The 24,871-nt window shown below is 35.0% G+C and overlaps 1 protein-coding gene across 8 annotated transcripts in view; it reads left to right on the plus strand.

Annotated features, from left to right (window-relative positions):
- The window catches only part of SEMA3E (semaphorin 3E), a 229,719-nt gene that overhangs the window by 168,302 nt on the left and 36,546 nt on the right, over positions 1 to 24,871 (plus strand). For all 8 annotated transcript variants that reach the window (XR_008558069.1, XM_054725976.1, XM_054725977.1 and 5 more), the window contains 7 exons: positions 9,392 to 9,511; positions 11,423 to 11,565; positions 12,709 to 12,823; positions 13,501 to 13,570; positions 17,346 to 17,490; positions 19,640 to 19,862; positions 22,477 to 22,568. Coding sequence is in view for 7 of the 8 variants with exons in the window: in XM_054725976.1 (XP_054581951.1) it covers positions 9,392 to 9,511; positions 11,423 to 11,565; positions 12,709 to 12,823; positions 13,501 to 13,570; positions 17,346 to 17,490; positions 19,640 to 19,862; positions 22,477 to 22,568 (908 nt within the window). In the remaining variant the exon portion in view is untranslated. The remainder of the gene's footprint in view (positions 1 to 9,391; positions 9,512 to 11,422; positions 11,566 to 12,708; positions 12,824 to 13,500; positions 13,571 to 17,345; positions 17,491 to 19,639; positions 19,863 to 22,476; positions 22,569 to 24,871) is intronic.

The following is a 24,871-nucleotide window of genomic DNA, read 5'->3' on the forward strand; positions in this document are numbered from 1 at the left end:
TCGGGGGCTTGAATAAAGAGATGTAATTTTTTAAAGAATATAAAATTGTAAAGAAAACATTTTTAAGATATATTGAGTTCCTCTATTAACCTCTGTGTGTGTATACATGTGTGGTATGTGTAAGTAAACAGAATATTGAGGAAGGGAGGTTTTTAATATTGGAATAGTGTTGCCTATGTCAATTCAGACTTCGTAGGAATCAAAACCATAGGAATGAGAATGCCAGATCCATAAATATTAGAAATTCCTAGTAGATTGGCAGCATAAAATTAATTACATGCATTTGATAGACTCATACAATTTTTCCTAATGTTTTATTGATTTCTAGCTGCAGCTATCTAAGATTTGACTGTCTGAATGAAAGAGACTATCACATTTATTTTACTATACAATATCTTGTACAGAAAAGACCGTCTATAAATATTGACTGAATAGAACACTCACTAGGGTTCCTAAAGAAGCGACCAAACAAAATAAATTTTAGGATATTACTTGTAAGAATGTTACAAATGGTATTGAAAGTCAAAAGTTACACAGCAATTGTATATTGAAATCCTACAATGATTAGAACATCATTTATTTTTAATGATTTATTTAAATTGTTCAAAGTAATTTCTTTTCCCACCTTGCCACTCACGATTCAGACTCCCTGGAGCTTGTTTATGCGTGAAACAAGAAATTTAAAACCGAATTTTTTAAGAGGGGAAATATTACTGGAGAGACATTTCCAAGTGAGTTTCATTGAACTTCCAAATCAAATTACACTCTGCTGAAATGTGAAATGCTTACCGTCTGGGTGGCTGTTTCACTTCTTCAGAAGAGAAATCAAATCATAAGGGCCCTCCAAGCTAAACATGAAAGTTATAGAATAATCCCTCCAAAGAGAAGAAATAAAAATATAATTCTTCACATTTTATCCACTAGCTTTCATCCCAAAGTACCTCTGAGAGATCATTCACTCACTGTGGAAATGCAGCAGCCACTGGGATGGAAACCTGATAACCTATGTCAGCCAGCAACTCTTTAAAAAGAGGGGAAGTAGAAATAACTTACCTAATTGAAAAAGCAGCAGGAATTTGGGCTGGAAGAAAATGGAGCTACCTGTGTTGGAATTTGGCAAGCTCAAGGTAGCTTACTCTGTCAGGGAAAGAATGCATTAATGTGGTGTTTTCTGACCACACATGTTCTCTGCTGATGGGTTAGGACAAGACTCTAGCAAAACGATGACCATCTTTAGACCATTGCTCCTTCTTTGTTTCTTTGTAAGTCATAGTCAAACTTAACATATAATGCCTGCTCACATTAAGATATACTTTCATAATAAGAAAAAACAACAACTTGAATTTGTAGCAAAACTCCTAAAACTACCAAGGCTCTCAAAGAAAAAAAAATGTGCTTGCAAATCAGAGACATTTTTATAATTTCTTAATTTTAGATACATTTCTTATTTCACTTACCTTAGATTCCATTGACATGGAGTAAAATCTTACTGTAAAATTGAATAAAGAATGAAGATTATTTGCTAGGTGAAACAAGTTAACAAATACATTTTCATTAAACTTGTAATTTAATTTACTAGTAAGATGTTAATAACTTGTAATGATTCTATGTGAAACAGAAGTTAAAGTGTAAAACAAGCTCCTTATTGAGCTATGTTCTGTATGTTCAGAAACCAATCAACATGAAAAATGAAATTATCTATTAATTAGGGTTACTCTTCAAAAATCAGTATTAATATAATTTATTTTGGTGGCGTATAAGTTCCTATCTTAGGAGTAATATTTCTAAATGTTTAACCACATTTATACCTTCCTGTGATTACTAATATTATATTTAAAGTAGTTTTAAGTATACAAGACAGTAGAACCTGGTTTGTAAAAGATTGTTGAAACAATGAATATTTAGTAAATGAATTGCTACATCACTTGCCTATACCTTTCAAATCATCCAAAGATACTTAGTATTTTACCTGCTACTAAATTGGTAGGTTTGGTAACTCACGGTATTAAAATTCAGGAGACATTTTCTGTATGTTACATGTTATTTTGGCCAGAAGGAAAAATAAGAGCTGACTCTTTAAATCAATGACATATGATGCATTGTTGCAATATCCTCCTTATTATGTTGATAACATCTTCGGTAACTTTATGATTTCCCTTGTATTTTGCCTTGTCTGTTCTATTACCATGTTTTTAACACATTTCATTCTGAGCTAGATTTGTATTGCCAGTTCCAGGCATAACTTAATACCTACCACACCTGAGGTGTACTAACATTCATGTTACATGTTACTAGTTTGGGGGGAATAGACAGACCACTGTAATTTGCCATGTACTTTTTAACACCACTTTGCTTTGAAAGTATGAGCTTTGTGGTTGGGATATTTTTAAGATACTCCTTAAATTAAAGACTTACTGAAAATTATTTCAACAAGTAACCACTAATAAAATATGTCACAGTCACTAACATTTTCTTTTTATGTTTTTTTTGTCCTATATTACTATTTTCAGGAAATAAATCGACAAAAGTTTACAGCCACTGAAATTTTCTTCCTGCACTTTTATCTGTAATTATGAGACTTTTGTGAATATGTCTCCTCATTACAAATTCTGTCAATTAATGATAGATGTTGATTGAATGAAAGGGAGTTAGAATACATGCAGGGGAAAATTAAGTGATTATTTCAAGCTCTTAATATCATTAAATCTTTTTTTTTTTTACAAATAAATGTTTAGTTTAAATATAACTCAGAGCAGAGTTATAAATGGATCCTCTTCCCACAAAATATAACTTAATACTATAGAAAAATAAATTTAAAAAATTAAATGAAGGTAAAATATGCCTTCTTAATTACAGCCTCTATAATTGTAACAAGTGAACGTGCTGGCTTGTGTCTTGAATTCATTGCAACTTTATAGAAACTGAGACTTAAAGTTACTCCCTTACCATGTCTCTATCCCTAAAGAATATCTGTAATTTCTTATCACAGACTGCTGCTCTCAGATTTGGCAGAATGCCAGTTATCCACATGCTTACTGTTGCTTCTGGCCATAACTGTTAGTCCCCAAGGAACTATTTGAATACTTTGCTTAAGGTTTCTTCAAAACAAAATAGAAAGTTAGAAGAAAAGAAGTTCGACCCCTCAATTCCCCACTGACATTCTCTCCCTTAGGGATCTCGTTTGACCGTGTCAGTGTCAATCTCACCGGTTTGCCACCAAGAAATCTCAGGGCACTGCCTTGGGTGCTGGCAGATGCCAATGAAGAGGCTCAGAACATTTCCCTTCTTCATTCAGGCCTCAGGAACCACCTTCTTAACACTGATAGCTCGTGCTGGTGATCTGCCAAAACAAGACAAACAAAAAGCCCAAACAGCAACTACATAACTAAAAGCAAAACACAACACATTCTTTCCCGTTTCTTTCAGCATTCTAAGCAATATTGAGGGGGAACTGGGATGATGGATTATGTGGATCATTTTTACCCGTATTTATCTTCCCGAGTGTGTTTTGTTTCTGTTTGCAGTTACGCATGTCATAGTCATTCTGCAAAATAGTGCATCTAAAGTAGAATAATTTTCTAACAAAATTATATAGTTCAGTTATGAAATGAGGCAGTTAAATCAGTCTTTAGCCATGTGCTTTCCATGAGGCAAATGTATTTCACATTAGATTTGGAGACATTTACAGCATAAATAGAAGAAATGCTTAAGTAAACCATAAGAAGATAAGAAGGGCTTGAGAAACTACTGTGAATTTTTCTCACTAAACAACTGAGATCGTTATTTTCAATCTGGTGAATAAAGTCTCCAATTGGCTGATTAAAAAGTCCCTAAGCAAGTGGAAAGTTCCATAAAATATTAAGGCAATGCAATACTCTTAACTAAAACTTCAAATAGAGTTTGTATTATAAGAAAAGTATTATATACAAAAGTATTTTAATTATGCATTTCAACTTATAATTATGTACAGTGGAATTGTTTCTATATATTGCCAAGAGTCGATAACTGTATCATTTTTTCATATAAACAATTTAGTGTAGACACAGTTTTTTAGGGGGCTGAAAGTATTGGGAACAAGTAATAGAAGAAAATAGAATCCTTATATTCATGAATTAAAATAATTAAATAACAAGGTCTCTTGAGGAGCAAAAATTCAAGGAAAAACTCTAACTCATATAAATTCCTAATAGTTTTTTCTTTTGATATTTCCCCCTGATGCAGTTTTGAAAAATCAGAATGTTATCCTGAGTTTTTCTTATTGTATTTCATAGCTTTCCTTATTTAAACACCTAAAGAGGTTTGGATATATTCATTTATTAATTCACTAGAGGCCTGGTGCATGGATTCATGCACATTGAAAGGAAATTAATTAGAATAAATATTTTAGAGGCCAGGGAGGGACTGCAGTAGGGCTCCAGGGAGTGTCGGGCCCGTCTCATCTTGTCCCTATTGGCTGGACCCCAGCAGCAAGCTAACCTACCAGTCGGAGCATCTGCCCTCTAGTGGTCAGTGCACATCATAGTGACTGGTCAGACGGCGGAACAAACGGTTGAACATTTAGCATATTAGGCTTTTATTATACAGGATTATGCCATTCACTGATTCAACAAATGTTTATAGAGTATTTTCTGTATTCCAGACACAGTGCAAGGTACTGGGGACAAAAGAATATATAAGACATATCAAGAAGTCTGCATTCTAGTGAGGCATAATGTCAAACATATAGGGAGTTAAATAAAATATAGTCAGAAAGCAATATGATGGAAATAGGCATGGGGCTATGATGATACGAAGCTAAGATGGTACTAACAAAAGTTTGGTCATGGAAGGATTAAGGAAGAAAGTGGGCAATAGCCAGGTAAACAGGAGGAGAAGTGGGAAAAGAGGTGAAGAATTTCAGGCAAAAAAACAACAACACAAAACAAAAACGGGGGAGGAGGGTGTGCAGCAGAGAGACCGTAAAAGCTTAGCAGGCTCAAGAAATCACATGTAGATCTCTCTGATCCTACAGATACTGAGACCATTAGACATTGAATGGTTTTGCCAAGGTCAAACAGCAGATTTCGAGCTGGAGGCTTAGTTTGCCAGATTTCTTGTATCTGTACATAGAGACTATTGTTGAGCATGACAATGATAAGTGACATTCACCTGTCAAAATACCCTGCAGATGTGTTTTATTTTTTAATTATAACCACACCTGAGCACCTAAAATCAACGAAACATCAGTTACCAACAGAAGCTCATATTTTTCTAACAATGAAAAATAATATATGGCATAAAAATCAAGTGGTTATATATATATTCAGAGTATCAAGATAGATTATATACCAGTTTTTGGGCTAAGCTAATAGTTATTAAATATCATGTCTCTATAGACACAGGACACCAAAAACTTGGGTAGTTCTGATATTATCATTGAAACTCTAAAATCTGTTTTACTATTTAGATGGCATTATTTCCTTTTTAACTCATGAAAATATGATTAATCCAGATGTTACTTTTGCTCTCAGTAAAATAACTACATATTCACTCACAGATTTTCTCTAAACTATACCAAATTGTTATAGTTGTAAAGTAAAGTTTTCAACTGGAGACAGTATATTTATTATAAATAGTATTAATTATAATGATGGTGAGTACTTTTGCTCATTTAATTACTGTTAGGTAACATTAGTGCCTAAACCTTTATTCTAATTTATTATTTTTCGTTAGAGTGCTTATTTTTTCTTAGGGGAGTATTTGACCAAATATCATTATCATCTATTACTATGGATTTATTTTGTTCTTCACATTGATAATAAGATACGAAAGGAGAATCTTTTCCTTCAGAGAAAAATCTAATATTCCTGGTAGAAACACATTTGGTTCAGTTTACACAGCATATAGATTTGAACACCTGTTTAACCTCTTTGAAGTTTAAGTCATACAGTTCATATTGTGTTATTCGAGTTATTCACAAACTATTTTCTTTATCTGGATACCAAAAAGGGAAATTGGGTAAAAGTGGTAATATATCATCTTTTATTCCTTTGTGCAGAAAACCTGCCCAGAATATAGTATTATTTGGTATCATAGGGTTGCCATCTAGTGGCTCTAAGAGGTACTTGTTTGTGAACTTTGTGGAATTTACTTAATCTTTTTTCAAAGTAGAACTTTGAAACAATGTCCGAAATTGGGCTGAGTACAATAAAATTGACGTGAACTAATATAAAGATTAGTTTCCCATAATACCAACAACTTCAGGTATGAAAGTTCTAGGAATATTTTAGGAAATTAAATCAAATATTTAAAACTTATGAAATAGAAAACTCAGGATTTTTAATAAAGCTTGTTTTCCTTATACATTAAACATTCAGCCCAGTCCATATTAGAAAAATAAATTACATTTAGGAAAATTTTAAAAAATGGCCTTTGGAGATAGCCGGAAAAAAAGACATTCAAATAGCTTATGAGACGAGAAAGAAAAAGTTCAACAACCAGAAAAATAACATAAGGGTATAACTGGAACCCCAGAAAGACCAACACCTCTCAAGCCTAAGGACTGGGAGTCCTCTTTTGCCAAAGTGACAACAAAAGGTAATCCGTGTGCTCATCCCTGATGTCACTGATATCAGAGGCTTGACATTGATAATAAGATACGAAAGGAGAATCTTTTCCTTATCTGGATACCAAAAAGGGAAATTGGGTAGATGAGAAATGTAATCAAGTACAATAATTAGAAACAAGCTACATCAAAAAATTTCTCACTCTGGAGGTTCAATAGTTAACTCTTTTATGGTCACCTCATTCATTAATGCCATAAAGATGATGATCCCCAAGGCCTTTTAATGAATTCAGCAGGGCTCTTATCCACGTTCAAGGAGTGCAGAATCCCACGTATGCTTCATATCCCTCACCACTGAATGCATTTCATCTCAAAATACTTCCTCTTCACTTTTGGATTTAAAGTTTCTGGGGAAGACAGCACTAGTTACTTTGACATAAATTATGTTGCTTGCTTCCCCCTTCTATTACCAAAGAACATGTTTAAATAAGAGAGTTGGAGTTTTTCTTTTTGTTGTTTTTGTTATTGTTGTTGTTAATCCTCACCCAAGGATATTTTTTCATTGATTTTTTAGAGAGAGTGGAAGGGAGGGAGGAAGGTTGGAGAAGAGAGAGAGAGAGAGAGAGAGAGAGAGAGAGAGAGAGAAGAGAGAGAGAGAGAGAGGTGTGAGAGAGACATATAGATTGGTTACCTTCTGCAGGTGCCCCAAGTGGGGTTGGGGATCCAACCTGCGACCCAGGTACTGAAGCTCATGACTGGGAATCGAACCCTCAACCCTGCAGTGCACAGGCCAATGCTCTAACCACTTAGCAACACCAGCCTGGGCTAAATAACAGTTTTGATAGAATTTTCTCCATCAATTTATATTTTCTTAAGTCTAGATTAAAAGCATCTTTGTTTTTCACTTTTTCTTAGAATACCTCTCAGCATACAGGGTAAACTCAATCAGTGTTTCTGTTAAATTTGAAACTTGTTTTATGAAACTTGTTATCTTGAAAAAATATAAATACAAAGAAAAATTCAAAGAGGAATAAGATTTATAACTGTATGCCATTTACCTTGATTTACCAATTATTAATGTTTTACCCCGGTTGCTTCTCTCTCTCTCTCTTTTTCTTTTAAATAGTATGTATAGTTTAAAAGTAATTTTTTTTGTGGGAAACCTGTATTTATATTCTATATAGTTTTTAAGTATCCGTAGTGAATTTTGAGAACAGTAAAACATAGTTACTTCTCTTTTTTGTAAATGAAACAGTTTATTATAATTAAATTTCTAAAAACTTATTTGTCTTAAGTCTTTGAATTCAATTTATATCTCATTATTCTATTTCTAAATCTGGTATAACAAAAATCTTTATTTTTTAAAGAGTAGATTAGTTAACTCAAGTTGAAAATGAACTTCCTTGCAAAGTGTCCCATTTATAACTCAGTTGATTACTTCTCAAATCTTACAAATATATTTAAGCTATTTAAGTTTTTTTTAAGTTTTAAAGCATTCACCTTGAAAAAAAAAAGTAAATTTTACATTATGTAAATTTTATTGTAAATTTATGAATGTGACACTCAAATTCTTGCAAACTTTGTTTACATACTTGGGTCAACTTTTTGTACCTGTTCCTTAAATAATTCAAATTCTAAAATTGAATATACAGCTAACATGTGTGAAACTGGAAATAGAGTTCATTTAAATTCTGTTAAATTTTAAGGCACTTTAAATGCCATGTGAACACATTCCAAATTTAACAGAAAAGCATTAATACTTTAAGTGTAGTGTATTCATCATCTCTGTGTTTTTATACCTGACCAGAGTTACATGACACTCACTAAGAAAATAATTTGAGCACCCTACATTGAGGTGGCTATTTCCAGTGATCTACTGCTATCAGTTGCTTCTTAGTCAGAGATTAAGGGCATCATGGTTGCAGAGGCCCAGACCAAGCCTCTGGCATCAGGGATGAGCACAAGGATTACCTTTTGCTGTCACTTTGGAAAAAGAGGACTCCTCGTCCTTAGGCTTGAGAGGTGTTGGTCTTTCTGGGGTTCCAGTTATACCCTTATGTTATTTTTCTGGTTGTTGAACTTTTTCTTTTTCATCTCATAAGCTATTTGAATGTCTTTCTTTCTGGCTATCTCCAAAGACACATTGTCATTTCCTGAGATACTGCATACATTTATGTATTCCTCAGTCTGATTTTAAGTCTGCAACCTCCACCACATGTCGCAGCTAACTTCATTCATTATGTCGACTGATCGGTTAAATTAAGAACTCTCTAGCTTTACTATCTAAGCAACAAACGTACAAATTAAATGGCAACTAGTTGGATAATATACAACTTTGTCAGACTTTGCAGTTTCCACATTAAAATCATGTTGATGGAAACAATTTCTTGTTTAAAAAAATGGATTTGAGTTAGCTGACTCACATATAATACCAATAATAATAATAATAATAATAATAATAATTAATAATATAATAACGTGATGATACGAAGGTTAAAAGAAGTTTAGTAAAATAAGATCAAACCAGGATATTTATGAAATGCTCATGCAGGTCTTAGCATGTGCCAGTTACTCTTTTACTCTTTTAACCCTTTTGAGTGCTATTTCCATTTATAAATGAGGAAACGGAGAAGTTAAACAACTTACCCAAGCTCAAACAGCTGGTAAGTGGCAGAGTCAGGATGGAAACTGACAGACTGACTATAGCATGCATGCCCTTAACAATAACAATTTCACAAGGCTGTGTTCATAGTAAACCTAATGAGGTTTAATGTAATTGTGGCTTACACATGGCCCTCGGATCCAGAAACAGGCACTGACTCCTTTTTCACCGATGTTTCCATGTAGGCAGTGAACTGTTTGCTGGACTCTACAGTGACTACTGGGGCAGAGACGCTGCCATCTTCCGGAGCATGGGGCGACTGGCCCATATCCGCACCGAGCATGATGATGAGCGCCTGTTGAAAGGTAGGTTTGAGGAGAAAAGAGTATGTCAATCAGAATATACACTAATAAAAGAGAAAGATGCAAATTGACTGTCACTTTGCGAGGCCCATCAGCCAATCAGGAGTGTGTATGCAAATTAACCCAAAAAAAAGATGCAGGGTTAATTTGCATACACAGGCGCCAAGCAGCCTGGGTCGTGGGGACAGGCGTCCTCAGGAGCCAGGCCGCTCTGAGCCTGTAGGCCCATGCATAGGCCCAGAGCGACTGGGGTCCCGGAACGCCCCCAGCCACTCCGGGCCTATGCACACAGGCACCGAGCATCTGGGGGCAGGGCAGGAACGTCCCCCACAGCGAGTGAACAGACTGTGGGGGAGGAGACAGCAGGGCCCTGCTTGCCCCTGGCCATGGCAGCCAGGGGCAAGTAGTCCTCTGCAGAGCCCCCACAGAGAGCAGACACCAGGGCCTGCAGTGGCATCAAGCAGGCAGGTCCTCAGAGAGCAGAGAATCACAGGGAGTGGGCCTAAGCTGTCAGTGGGACATCCCCTGAGGGCTCCCAGATTGGAGAGGGTGCATGTTGGGCTGAGGGACCGCCCCCTCCCCGCAAAATGCATGAATTTCGTTCACCGGGCCCCTAGTTGAACATAAGTCCAGAACTCATGGGCAATTTGCCATTGTGATGAAAATAACTCCAAATGTAATTTATAGATTTTAGGATTTTTAAAATTTAGTATTTTTTTAAATTAGTGATATTTGTGAATTAAAATATTATATATGATATGTGTAAATTGTTTTATATCAAATGATTTGCCTATATTATAAATCTGAATTACATTTATAGCAGTTTTTAGAAATCAGGATTGAAATGGAGAAAATAAAGCAAATATATGAAAAGTAAAACTTTTTACCCAATAAGTTGATTTATCAATTGGTATTATTTTGGATGACTTGATTGCTTTGCTTGTTTTAATTGGATTACATTGCACTTTGGAGAGAAACAAAATGTTAGGAAAATCACTAGCCATTCATTCACACAGAATTATTTGTAAGGAATATTTTGGCACACTGGTACACCAAGAGATTAAAATGTCACTTTATGGTGAGTGTTTTCATTGCTTTCAGCCTTTTTATTAAGGTTTAAAGTGCATAGCATTATTGGCATCATGTTATTATTAAAATATTTGACCTACCATATCAATCAAAGTTCACTCACATCTTTTATTTTTATTTATTTATTTTATTGATTTCAGAGAGGACAGGAGAGGGAGAGAGAGATCGAAACATCAACAATGAGAGGGAATCATTGATCAGCTACCTCCTGCACTGGGAATCGAACCCACAACCTGGGCATGTGCCCTGACTGGGAATTGAACAGTGACCTCCTGGTTCATAGGTTTATGCTCAATCACTGAACCACGCCAGCTGGGCAATTCACTAACATCTTTTATACCACAAACACAAAAACTCAAAATTTCTATCTTAGCATTAATATGGTCTTCCATGAACTAGACTACTATATAGTTTATGAATTTAAAAAAAGACTTATTCACTAAAATATTTTACATATATTTACATTCACTTTTTATATGTCTGGAGAAGAAATTATTTATGGAGGCTACCATCATGGTGCTGCCAATCTGTCCTCTGAATGCATTACAAGTCTATAATGTACGGTGTTCAAATTTTTTTTCACCTTGACTCTTTTATTTTCCAATTAAATTGTTCTCTAATTTAAAACAAACAAACAACTTTTTATTGCAAATAAAATGGAGATATCTACATGATTTTTAGTGTTTAATATAAAATTTCAAGGAAAATATTTTATTTCTTCATAAATAATGAAAGGTAAAGCTTTCATGTGATATATAATTGATTAAAATAACTTATTTAGCCGTAATAACTATTTCAATTTTCTTTTATTTTTTCCTTCTATAGAACCCAAATTCGTAGGTTCATATATGATTCCTGACAATGAAGATCGAGATGACAACAAAGTGTATTTCTTTTTTACTGAGAAGGCCCTGGAGGCGGAAAACAATGCCCATGCAATTTACACCAGAGTGGGGCGACTGTGCATGGTGCGAAGTGCATCTCTCTCATTAAGCTTGCTTATTTCAATTTGTGGTCAGGGCTTTGTTAATGTTATAGTAGGTTTCTACTTTAAAATGTTTTGCACTATTTTGTGGGCTGCCTAAAATTTATATTTACAATCTAATCTTTATTTTTCATAGTTAGTGAAAGTGTTCTCTTAGGAGAGCTTTGCATTTTGTATAATTTCCCCATTTTCAAAGCCATACTAAAGAAATAGTCCGTAATTAAGCTGTATTTCTTCCCTCATGGAAGTTTGAGCTCCATTTAAAAAAATTAATTTAAGCAAAGTATTTTTAATTTTCTTAGTCTACACTCTAAACAATTTACATAAGTATGTTTCAACCATGCAGTTGGTTGATTCTGTAGAAAAAAAATATCTGTAGTTTGTTGGGATTTCAAATAGATTGAGAACATTTAAAACCAATTGAAGTAGCAATATTATCGAGACAATGCTAATAATATTGCACACGTGAAGGTACTCTGATATTTAAGAAGATATTTAATGAGTATATTTAAGAAGAGATTTGTATATATGTCACTGTATACATATGATGTATGTTGTGTACATACATCATATGTATACAGTATACAGTATATTATATACAGTATACAGTATATTATATATTGTATACAGTATATTATATTGTATATATAATATACAATATAAAGTATACAGTATATTATATATTGTATACAGTATATTATATATTGTGTTTGTGTTTATGTGTGTATATTTGAAGTTCTCATTCTTAAAGAAGAGAAAGGAATGTATGCTTCTATATTTATGAGATAAGTTGTTTATTTCTCAATAAAATAATAAAGATTACTGTATATAAAAGCCACTACTTTATTTAGGAGACATTGCTCTATTAACATTGTTTAATACTTATAAAGTATATTTAAAGGACCAAAGTGAAACTACACTGACCAGGTAGAATGAGCAAACCTAAAAAAAAAAAAAAAAAAAAAAAAAAAAAAGTTTTATGGGGAATTGCATCTGTTATTTGAAGTTTATGCTAAATTTTCCACAGTAAAGGAAAAATCTACATGTGTGTTTAATAATGCAAAATCTGGTGTTGCTAAAAGCTCTTTAGGTACCCACTTACCTGCTTTTTTGCTTTTTTTCACAGAATGATGTGGGAGGCCAGAGAATACTGGTGAATAAGTGGAGCACTTTCCTAAAAGCAAGACTGGTTTGCTCAGTACCAGGACTGAATGGAATTGATACATATTTTGATGAACTAGGTAAATATTGGGAGAATTAAATTTAACTCATTGATGTATATGCCTCTCTATAACCCTCACTGTCTCTAGCACAGATGAAAAGCCTGCGGTGTTTGACTTCTATCTGAGAGCAACTTTCTGTTCTTTCCTTTTCTTTTCTTTTTTTTTAAATCTTCACCTGAGGATATTTTTCCATAGATTTTTAGAGGGAGTGGAAGGGAGGGAGGAGGGGGAGAGAGAGAAACATCAATGTGAGAGAGATGAGAGAGATACTTCGTTCGTTTACCTTCCACACATGCCCTGACCCTGACCCAGGCCAGGGATTGAGCCTGCAACTAAGGTACATGCCCTTGCCTGGGAATCAAACCCGTGACCCTTTGGTCCAAAGGCCGATACTCTAACCACTGAGAAAACCATCTAGGGGCAAGTTTCTGTTCTTTTCATTTTGGCCAGCTCTTCAGAGTTACAGGACCAAAGAGAGATTCTCTCATTAGCTTAGAGGTAGCGCTGCTTAGTCCTTCCTTGAGGCTCAGCTCAAAGTCATGCTGAACAGCCAAGTGTTTCACTCTGTTGTGCTTTGGTCATTGTTGTATGGCTGGCTATACATGAAAATGTATATCATACAATCTATAATGATTTTCTTCACATGCAGAGAGGACTAAAAATACTAAGTAATGTAATGATCTTTAATTTTTCAGAGGATGTTTTTCTGCTGCATACCAGAGACCATAAGAACCCACTGATATTTGGACTCTTCAACACTACCAGGTGAGAAATCTGTATGGTCGATAAAAGCATTATGAAACAAAATGTTCCTCTTTGCTGTGTATCTTGCTTGGAAATACGATAGACCTGTTGTCTTTCTCATTTCTCTTTGTTATCCTATGTTTACAATTGTTCTTTCATTTTTAAAGCCACTCTCAATCCAGATCCTTATTTGTTTTTGTTTTTTAATCCTCACCCGAGGATATTTTTAGAGAGAATGGAAGAGGGAAAGACAGAGAGAAATATCAATGTGAGAGAAACACATCTATTGGTTGTCTCCTGCACAAGCCCTGACCAGAGCCCAGGCCGGGGAGGAGCCTGCAACCAAACCCAGGACCCTTTAGTCCACAAGCCGACGCTCTATCCACTGAGCCAAACCAGCCAGGGCAGATCCTTACTTGTTTTTGTTTGAAGTATGCACAGTATCCTAATTGTTTCCCTCTCTGATCCACAGCAAAGTGTTTTCCTCACATAGTTTATAAGATACGAATTCCATGCTATAGAGTCTAGGATACATTTTTATTGAGGTATCATTGGTTAAAATATCATGTAAGTTTCCGGTATACCCCATTATAATTCACTATCTGTATGCATTACAATGTGCTCAATACCAAAAGTCTAATTTTCATCCATCACCATATATTTGACCCCCTTTACCCAGTTTGCCCTCCTCTATCCTTTCCCCTCTGGTACCCAACAATCGGTTATCTGTATCTATGAGTTTGTTTTCATTTTGTTTGTTCATTTGTTTCTTTTTTGTTTTATATTCCACACTAGTGGCCTGGTACATGAAATTTGTATACGGGGCAGAGGTGTCCCTCAGCCAAGCCTGTAACCTCTCCAATCTGGGACCCCTTAGGGGATGTCCGACTGCTGTGGGATCGGGCCTAAACCGGCAGTCGGACATCCCACTCGCAACCTGGGACCACTGGCTACTAACCGCTCACTTGCTTGCCTGCCTGATTGCCCCTAACCACTCTGCTTGCCAGCCTGCTTGCCCCCAACTGCTCCCCAGCCAGTTTTCTTACCCCCAACTGCCCCCCCTTGCTGGCCTGATCGCCCCCAACTGCCCCCCCACCAGCCTTCTCACCCTCAACTGCCCTCCCGCCAGCCTGCTCACCCCCAACTGCCCCCCCTTGCTGGCCTGCTCACCCCCAACTGCCCTCCCCTCCTGACCTGATTGCCCCTAACCACCTCTGCCTTGGCCCCGCCACCATGGCTTTGTCCGGAAGGACTTCTGGAAGGTCTCCCGGTCTAATTAGCATATTACCCTTTTATTAGTATAGATGAGTGACCTCCTATGGTTTTTGTCTTTTTCTGTCTGACTTCTTTGTGAATTTGACTCCAATTGCAAGGAAACAAATAGGACAGTTCTTTTAATTATCATGTAAAATTTTCCATGTCAGGCTTTCAAAGCTCTCTATCAACTGTCACCCACTCAGCTTTGGAACTCTTTCCTCCAAGCTCTCTGATGCTACTTTGACAGAATTCCAGTGTCTACTTTATTAATTCCCATCATAGGGTTTTATTTATCCACTTCTCTTGCTTCAAACAACTTTCTCTTTCAACCCTTGTCAATTTTCCTCTTCAAGAAAGAGTCCTTGTGCCCTGGCTGGTATGGCTCAGTTGGTTAAGCTTTGTCCCATGCACCAAAAGGTCACTGGTTTGATTCCTAGTCAGGGCACATGCCTGACTTGTTGGTTTGATCCTCAATAGGGGGCATGCAGGAGGCAGCAAATCAATGTTTCTCTCTCACATAAAAGTTTTTTTTTCTCTCTCTCCCTTCAAATCTCTCTAAAATCAATAAAAACATATTTTTTAAAAAAAGAAATAGTCCTTCTTTCTTAATCACAATGCACTTTATTCACCCTTTACTCTGGTTGTCCTACTTCTATGTTGAGTCACAGAGAACACATGTTTGAAATTTGCCTTTTATATTTTAAATGTAAATAAGCTGCTCATGTTTAGGGCTTATAATCTATTATTTTTCTTTTTACTTTTTGTATGATTTGAAGAGTGCTGGGAAAATGAATTAAATAGTTGTTCATGCATGCTGATATATGCATGGAAAAAATATTATTAGAATCAGTTTGGTTGAAAGTTCATATATAATTTCCCAAGTGTCTTTCCAAATAAGGCAGAGTGGAGGTAAGATGACTAGAATGAGAAATAAAGAATACACCTCAATTCTACAGAAAGGGATCAGATGATATAACATATAGGTTTTTTTTTCTTTCTTCCTTTTTTTTTTTTTTTTTTTGCATTGCATTGGCCTTAAACTGAGATCTAATCAGGTTTAACTTATTTGCTTAATGTCTCTCCACAAAGCTTTCGTTTAGTTTTTAGCAGGTGACTTCATATGCTCACTTTGAAAAAATAGTAAAGCTCTTTGGACAAGTTTCCTGCTATTGTAAGGAGACCTTTTCTTCAACAGAGAAACATGGAAACAATTTTGCTATCAATTGTTCCTTGATGCATAGAAAAGTGGTTAATATAGATTGGTAGCTATCAGAGTCCATAGAAAATTCCTAACTTTTTAAAACTTCATCCTCTCCCTTAGGCTAGTGCAGAATTTATGCATTGCATGATAATTTCATGGCTTTATATGATAAATACAAGCTATAGAATAATCACTATAGTTTTCTATGATGTAGTATGATCAGTTTGTAAGCTACTTTCCTAAATGATAGCATCATGGATCTGTCTAGATTTCAAAGACAAGACATTATTTTCTTCCATAATTTCAATGTTGACTGTTCAATATATACATAAATCAAAGAAAATGATTTCCCAGCTGTTACCTAACGTAAGGGTTGATATTCGTAGCTTGGTGATCAAAGGTTTATTGCCACATGAGTTGGGAGACTATCTCTGTTTTTCTCACTATCATAGGCATTTCCAATTGCTTCAAGGTGTGTTATAAAATGTGTGAATTGATGTCCTAAGACAGTAACATAACTGCTGTTCTACAGGTGTCTCAGGGTGTAGGAACTTTCCTACTTATAAAGAACTTTGCATCTTGCAAAGCACTTTCACAAACATTATTTTGATTCTCATAATGAGGGGGCTGGGGAAATGTGAGAATTCATGCAGGTCATGCAAACTAAGAAAAGGGCCAGATTTTTAAAGCACATCATCTAAAAATGTACTTTTGTTGAATTTTATTACATGTGCCCCCAGTAAAACTTGTCATAGTTAGTCAAATGCTATCATTATGCTTTGCAAGTAGAAATTTTTATCTAGAAAATAAATTCAATTGCTTCTAGTTTTGAAGGTAAAGAATCTGGGCTCTATATAATTTAAATAATTTTCTACAAATTAATCTAGTTTAGTCCAGTCATCTTTCTACTCTGGCATTGTTTTGGAATATGGAATCATATACAAGGACATAAAACCTTAAAATGATTAATTCAACTTGGGAATGAATCTTGTAAAATATTAACTTTAAAATATTAATCTTTTAAATATTAAAATAAAAAATTATCTTTTTTAATAAAAATGATAAAACAAAATATAAAATTTAATAATAAATTGTTGAAGCAATACAACTATATACTTTTATGATTTTAACTATCATTTTCAATTTATTATAAAAATAAGCATAGAAATATTAAGTTTTAATACTTGAAATATTGCAATAGTAAATATTTCTAGGATATTCTATGCTTAAGTGATTGACTTTTTTTACCCAAAAGACTTCATTCTTATCTATGTAGGGTTTGGCTAGGTGAACTCCTAGTCAGTTCCATAATAGTAATCATCTTTTTTTTTTTTTCAGTAATATATTTCGAGGACATGCTATATGTGTCTATCATATGTCTAGCATCCGGGCAGCTTTTAACGGGCCATATGCACATAAGGAAGGACCTGAATACCACTGGTCACTCTATGAAGGGAAAGTTCCTTATCCAAGGCCTGGTTCTGTAAGTTTTGGCATTTAATGAAGTATTCTTATTTTTAAAAGACTTTTAGTAATAGTTTGTTCACTGTTTCAGATGTTTTACAAAACTTTGCATTACACAGTTAAATCCTACACCTAAAATACATTTCACCACTTTAATGGCAAAGAAAAATCACTTCTTCTTTCTAGTTGTGTCCTTGTTATTTAAAGGAAAGAATCTATGATGGGTACATCCTAGCAGGATGATGAACTCTGTATTATCATTGACATTTTGGCTGAGTAACCCCAACTAACATTTTATTTTCAAGGGTACTGGTGAACACAGAAACATCCCATCAAAGGAGCATGGTATTCCTCCCAGCCTCTTCAGAAGAATTAGTGCCACATGTCATTTCCAAGCAGGAGACATTTTTGTATTCTAACATTTGGGTTCTAAGTTACCTAGGCCAAACATTGTCCTCAATTGTCACTTTAGCTTATCTAAATGTAGCTTTTTCTCTGCCTCTGCAGGACCCTCAGCATCTCATTAACCATTCTTGCTGGCTCCTAGAAAAAAAGAGTCAATGCAAAGTGGTGTAGAGGACAGGAAGTTCCACTGCCTGCCTCTGAACCAGTGCTACCAAGATTCCCCCTCACCAGCCATTCAAACTTGTGTGCTTTTAATTGCACACAAATCTAAAGCCGATGATGGCAATGGTGATGGTGATGATGAGGAGGAGGATTTTGTATCAAGCATCCTGTGTGCAACTAGGATGGGCAAATGTATGATCGTTTTATGTGCTATGTGAGCCATGCAGAGCACTTAATTTGTCAGCGAGTCAAAGTCTGCTCTTTTAGGAGCAGCTGGTGAAAACCCATCACTATGCTGATTCCACAAGTACTTGCAAGTCGAGTAGAAATCTTTCTGCAGGGCCAAAATCCAAAGTGGAAACAAACCTTACCTCCATTAACAAGTGTAAGGCTTTGCCATTTCAATCACTCCCTCTCACTAGCTTAAAATTATGGCTTCCAGTAAGATATAAACTATATTTTATTTCACTCTACTGATTGAAATTACAATTCAAATGGAGAAAACCCACTCCTGTGGCTTTGCTGGAAAAGCTTCTTGCAACCACATGGTATTAAAGGAGATTTGGAGGAAGTGACTGGTTACTGAATCGCTTCCAGGCTGGTCCAAAATGTTTCCAATTATTTATCATGAAACTACACTCAAGTGAAAAATTCAGGCCAAATTAAGAAATGTGGCCTCAATTTTTAAAACAAACCGTTAAAAATGCCCTCTTTGCAGAATCTGATTACTAAACTACTGTATTTATACTCTAAAGTGGAAAATTTTTATCAAGGTAATCATTGCAATTGCTGCTGATTCTGGAGGAAAATATGCAAAATAAGGGAGCGCTTAATGACAAGCATGATTCACCAGCTAAAGGTATTCCAAGAAGTAACCGAAGGTGCTGGTGTTCGTTTATTTTTAGAGGCAGTGATTAAGGAACTGAGACATGTGTTAGCAAATATTTCTGGCTTCCTCAATTTATTCTGTCTAATCCATTCAAAATAATACAAACTCATACAGATTATAGGAGAACAGAGAGGGTTTTTTCTTAACCAATTATGATGGAATTTGAATAGGTTTCTGGGTTACAGCACCAGATTCTATAGTCACTGAGCCAATTGGAGCCATCACCAATCATATCATCGTAATATCCAGAATGGGAAAGCTATTTTGTGCTGTTGTGATCCTTAATTTGGGGAGAAGAAGATTTAGCACAGCAAAGAGGCTTTTTGCTTTGCTCTGAGCAATACATTCCTTCAAATTTTAATTTTCACTGTGAAAAAATTAATTTCAGAAAACAGGGAAAACAATTACAATATTTATGATGTTATACATTTTTACCACCTTCAAACTATACCAGGATTAAATATACTTTACTTTTCCAGGATTCAATACTCTCTGTGTATTTCTAGTTTGTATGTTTAAAATAATTCAGAACCTCCTTGCAATTTTTAATGTAGATTTCATTTCTGTAATGAAGAATATATCCTTACTAAATGCTTCTAAATGCACAGTTAATCAAGCATATACAGTTTTTCTAATTATTTTCATAAATTTATTTTAAATTTGGTCTTTAGGTTTAAGGCCAAAAAAATAACCTCATCCACTTGTATTTTAGTGTGCCAGCAAAGTGAATGGAGGGAGGTACGGAACTACAAAAGACTATCCCGATGATGCCATCAGATTTGCAAGAAGCCATCCACTTATGTACCAGCCCATAAAACCTGCCCATAAAAAACCAATACTGGTGAAAACAGATGGAAAATATAACCTGAAACAAATAGCCGTGGATCAAGTAGAAGCGGAGGATGGCCAATATGATGTCTTGTTTATTGGGACAGGTAAAGAGATTAGAAAGACTCAGAGATAGTCAATAACATTATTAATATTTTTAAATTTATCTTTATTGTAAAAAGTATTACAGATGTCCCTGCCCCTCTCCCCCTCACTGAATCTCAGAGGGAAAGGGGGGTGGGGAGAGATTAACCAAAGAACTTATATGCATACATGCATAACCCATGGAAACATTATTAATTTTTTTAAACTACCTATCCAAAAAAATCACAAAAAAACTCATTTTGATTCATTAGCCTATTACACACTGCTTATTTGCTGCAATGGAAGAGAGGATTTGGGGCAGTTACAGCACCTAATTTGTGATACATAGTCAATACTTAATACATTTAAAGAAATGAATACATGAAGGAACAAATAACCAGTATTAGTAAATAATGCTGGTTCCAAGTAGAACTTATCATAGAGGAAGTAAGGGCTGTATGTAGATGGTTCTCTTGTCATTTCCCAGGTCTGTTGCCAACTCTGGCTGCTCGGTAACGTCTCAAGATTTTTTAAACATTTGGGACAATCATTTCACCTAAACCTATAATCACAGAAATGTTTATCAGGCCCTATCAGAATCAACCATTTGTACCAAACAGGCCAAGTGTTACTCATAATGGAGGTAAACTTTTAGATCAAAGCTATAATATTCTGCATTAATAAAATAAGCTATAACAAAAATGCTAAAAGTAAAATTTCATATAAATCTAAAATTGCAATTAATGCCATACATTAGATCTAGCCTTGTGGAAGAGAACTTGGAATCTTTTAGCACCCAGAGTAAGATGTAGCAAATTCTGTCAAGTACTTTAAAATTCTATAGTCATTTAAAAAGCTTCTTAAATGATCGATTCTTTCTTTTTTTCACACTCATCATAGTAACTGCTACTGCAGATGCTATTTAGAAGAGTAAGCATTCTACATACATAACTTTAATCATAGACATATCATGTTAAAGAGACATTGCATATGACCAGATCAGGAACCGGGATCTGATATGAATATTGGTACTTGAGCTTTTGCAGTCATATTCTTTGAAAAAGGCAAACATTTAAGTAAGGAAACATTCATCTAATTTCCACAAGTGGATCTCTGGTGATGGCTATGTTTTATCCATTCATTTTAGGAGATTAATGTTAATACCTATTCTCTGCACTGTGGGATCAAGATTAACAAAGCATTAGATTTCTTTAACAAAGTCAAAGTTATCTGGCCATGAATTCAGTCATAGGGACATCCAACAGAGTTAAAAAAGAAAGAGGAAAGGAAGGAAGGAAGGAAGGAAGGAAGGAAGGAAGGAAGGAAGGAAGGAAGGAAGGAAGGAAGGAAGGAAGGAAGAAAGAAGGAAAGCAAGAAAGAAAGCAAGAAAGAAAGCAAGAAAGAAAGCAAGAAAGAAAGAAAGAAAGAAAGAAAGAAAGAAGAAAGCAAGAAAGAAAGAAAGCAAGAAAGAAAGAAAGAAAGAAAGAAAGAAAGAAAGAAAGAAAGAAAGAAAGAAAGAGAGAGAGAGAGAGAGAGAGAGAGAGAGAAAGAAAGGAAGGAAGGAAGGAAGAAAGGGAGAAAGAAAGGGAGAGAGAGAGAGAAAGAGTTCTATAAGCAAGATCATATTTGATAAAATTAATCATGGAAAAAAGTATGTTATTTTTAAATGTCCTGGAAAGTAGTCCAAGAACGTTTTTAGAAATACTTTCTTGTTAGACTAACCAAAGCTATTTGAAAGAATTTCAGAAATATCAGGAATGTACTTATGTTATCATGCAAACCATGTTTAACTCAGATATAATCATATTGTACCACAGCTTTTCAACATAAAAGAACATATTTAATGAATGTGTGAGGAAAAGCCCACAAATGATAGTTTTTTCCCCCCAAAATTTACCAGGCACATGCTTTAATATTCTCTATCTACTTATCTATCTATAGAGAGAGTCCTTATTGCAAAATCACTAGTGGCAAATTAATAATTTGAGTTTCATCTTTGTTTTTTGCTTGATGTAATAATTGTGGGATATTTATGGAGTATGCTTGGCCTTACAATTTATGATTACTTGTATTCCTTTTAGTATATAATACAGGTAAATATTATTTGTTTTATTTTAATCAAATATTATTAACCTAAATATGAGTTGATAAGTTTTGAACAAGTTGTTAAGTACCATAGAAATTCTTAGATCAGTAATTCCAAAGTGGGTTTTTTTTTCTGATTTATTTCCAGCACTACACCAAATTATTTTTATAGGCAAATGAGTGTTGTATTGACTTTTTCATTGTAAACAACAAGTGCAGAATATCAGGAATAATAAAAATAAGCTACAATTTAAAAATGTGAATATAAATTTACAAAATTATTGATAATTATGGAAGCTAAATGATTAGTATAGGAAGGCTCATTATTCTACACTCTCAATAGTGTGTACTTGACACTTTTCTAATAAGTGTGTGTGTATGTGTGTGTGTGTATCTCCATAGTGTGTTGTTCCCTAAGATTTAAAGTTTCTTACCAGAAATGTAGGTTCAGGTAATGAATTTTCCTTCATCATACATGGTTTTGAATTGTGTGAAGACCAGATGTGACAAAACTTCTAGTTTATCTCTCTCTCTCCCTTTTTTCCCATACAGATAATGGAATTGTGCTGAAAGTAATCACAATTTACAACCAAGAAACAGAATCAATGGAAGAAGTAATTCTAGAAGAACTTCAGATATTCAAGGTATTTTTAGTAAAAATAATTCAGCCAACATTTATCCATTGCAGACAATTCCAAGTGAGTTGTAAATAGAAAAGACATTATGTCAATTTTTTTCTAACAAATATGTTGTGGATTTGGAGTGATTTGAAGTAAGGAATAATTTAAAATCCTGGTACATCTATTTTATTTTCAAAGACTTCAAATAAAGAGGCCAGTAATTACCTAACATGAGAAGAATTTTAATGCATGAACTGTGACTTAAAGAAATAACGCTTAAACCACATATGAATTCCAGAATGATTATTGCAAAGTTTCATCTTGTACAAATGTACAATAAAAACTGACAACTAAAACCTAACAGTAGGTTTTATACTGTGGACACTGTGGTGTGATAAGAACATTATAGCATATCAATTACACAGAATTTACTAAAAAAGGAAAAAATGCAAATTGGTAATGCAGAGATTAGACATGATAATACAATTGTATATATGCACACACACACACACACACAGAGTCAAGTCTCAATATTTGTGGCAGTTATATTCTTTAAAGAGACCATGAACACTGAATTAGTAAATACTGATCATTGCTCCTAGGGAAATATAGATTAGGTTCCTATGAGTCTCCAGTCACAACTTTTTGTCAACTGATCAATATATAATGTGTGTTTTTGTTTAAAGCCACCTTATTTCGTGTATATTGTTGATAAGTTAGCATTGAGCCTGTGGCCCATAGCACTATAACTTAAGCCTGAAGAAAGTTAATTTAACACACGTATTTTCTCTAGAAGGCACAACACAGCCTTTTGGAGCTTAGGAACACTAGGCAGCACTTCAGCACTATGTTCAGGGGCCATTTTAAACATCAAAATCACCAACAAAAAGAACAAAAATGTGAAAAATGTGGCACCAAATAGACCATGAAAAGGACGCTTGTTTACAATGTGAGAACTGAACCGAGGAGGCAGCTGGGACTGTGCACATTGGGCAACACAAACTTTTTGCCTCGCTGCATACACATGTCCCTAAATGACTACAAAACACCACAAATATTGATACTGAGGTTACAAATAAGTTTTAGCAAGTAGGCAAATTTGCAGACACACAATCTACACTAATAAAAGAGTAACATGCTAATTGACCATACCTTTGAGATGCCCACCAGCCAATCAGGAGTGAGTATTCAAATTAACCAAACAAAGATGGTGGGTTAATTTGCATACATAGGCACTTAGCGGCCAGGGGTGTTCCGCAACACCCCAGCCACCCCGGGCCTCTGGGCAGCATGGGAAGGTGGAAAGGCAGTGCCAGTCAGAGCAGAGAGGCGGCTCTGGCCAGAGTGAAGGTGGTGCCAGCAACCAGGGAAAGGAAGGCCCATTCTTGCACGAATCTTCATGCATCAGGCCTCTAGTCTATAAATAATGAAGAATGATTGACTGTATATGCATGTAATGAATATATACCAAAATATTTTTATTGATGAAAAATAGTTCATTTCACCCTGGCTGTCTTGGAGATTAGATTCCCTATAACTAAACCCAAAGCTAAACATGTTTCTATTTCAACCAGCTAAGCTATGTTATTGTTTATTTTTCATATCTTACCTCTATGTAAGAATTCATTTCACATTAGAAACCATAATGGTCATATTAACAGCATCCACAACAGTATCTTGTTCATATTAAACCTTAAGAAATATTGTTGCCTGAATGCATGCATACACGCATTTAGGATTCTATAGTTTAAAATGTATTTTTTTTAAATTGGCAGATGAAATTTTCTCTTTCATAAAATTCTTCTAAGGGAAATCATCCACAGAGTGAAACACACCTTCCAATTGCTTCTCCACTTGCAGAATTGATCAGTTTTGTGGTATTTCTTAAAGACACTCTAGTCTTAATCACCATCTCTAGAATAACATAGGCTCTCAAAGCTATCCAGTGGTCGGCAAACTCATTAGTCAACAGAGCCAAATATCAACAGTACAACGATTGAAATTTCTTTTGAGAGCCAGAAAACCGACTTCTGCGCATGGGCCACGAAGTTTCAATCACACTGTACGTGCGGACCCGCACATGGTATTTGGTGGAAGAGCCACACTCAAGGGGCCAAAGAGCTGCATGTGGCTTGCAAGCCACAGTTTGCCGACCACTGTTCTAGATCATACTTTCTCTGGTACAAGTCTAAAACAATGAGGTTACTCATCATGTTCAAAGCATTCTGGGTTCATTATTATTAACCACAATAGCTCCAAGAGAAAAGTGTTTTGTTTAGGCTTGTGATAAATCAATTAAAGTAGGTTTTCATCTACAATTACATGGT

Source organism: Eptesicus fuscus, chromosome 14, assembly GCF_027574615.1.
Source record: "Eptesicus fuscus isolate TK198812 chromosome 14, DD_ASM_mEF_20220401, whole genome shotgun sequence".
NCBI classification, from domain to species: Eukaryota; Metazoa; Chordata; class Mammalia; order Chiroptera; family Vespertilionidae; genus Eptesicus; species Eptesicus fuscus.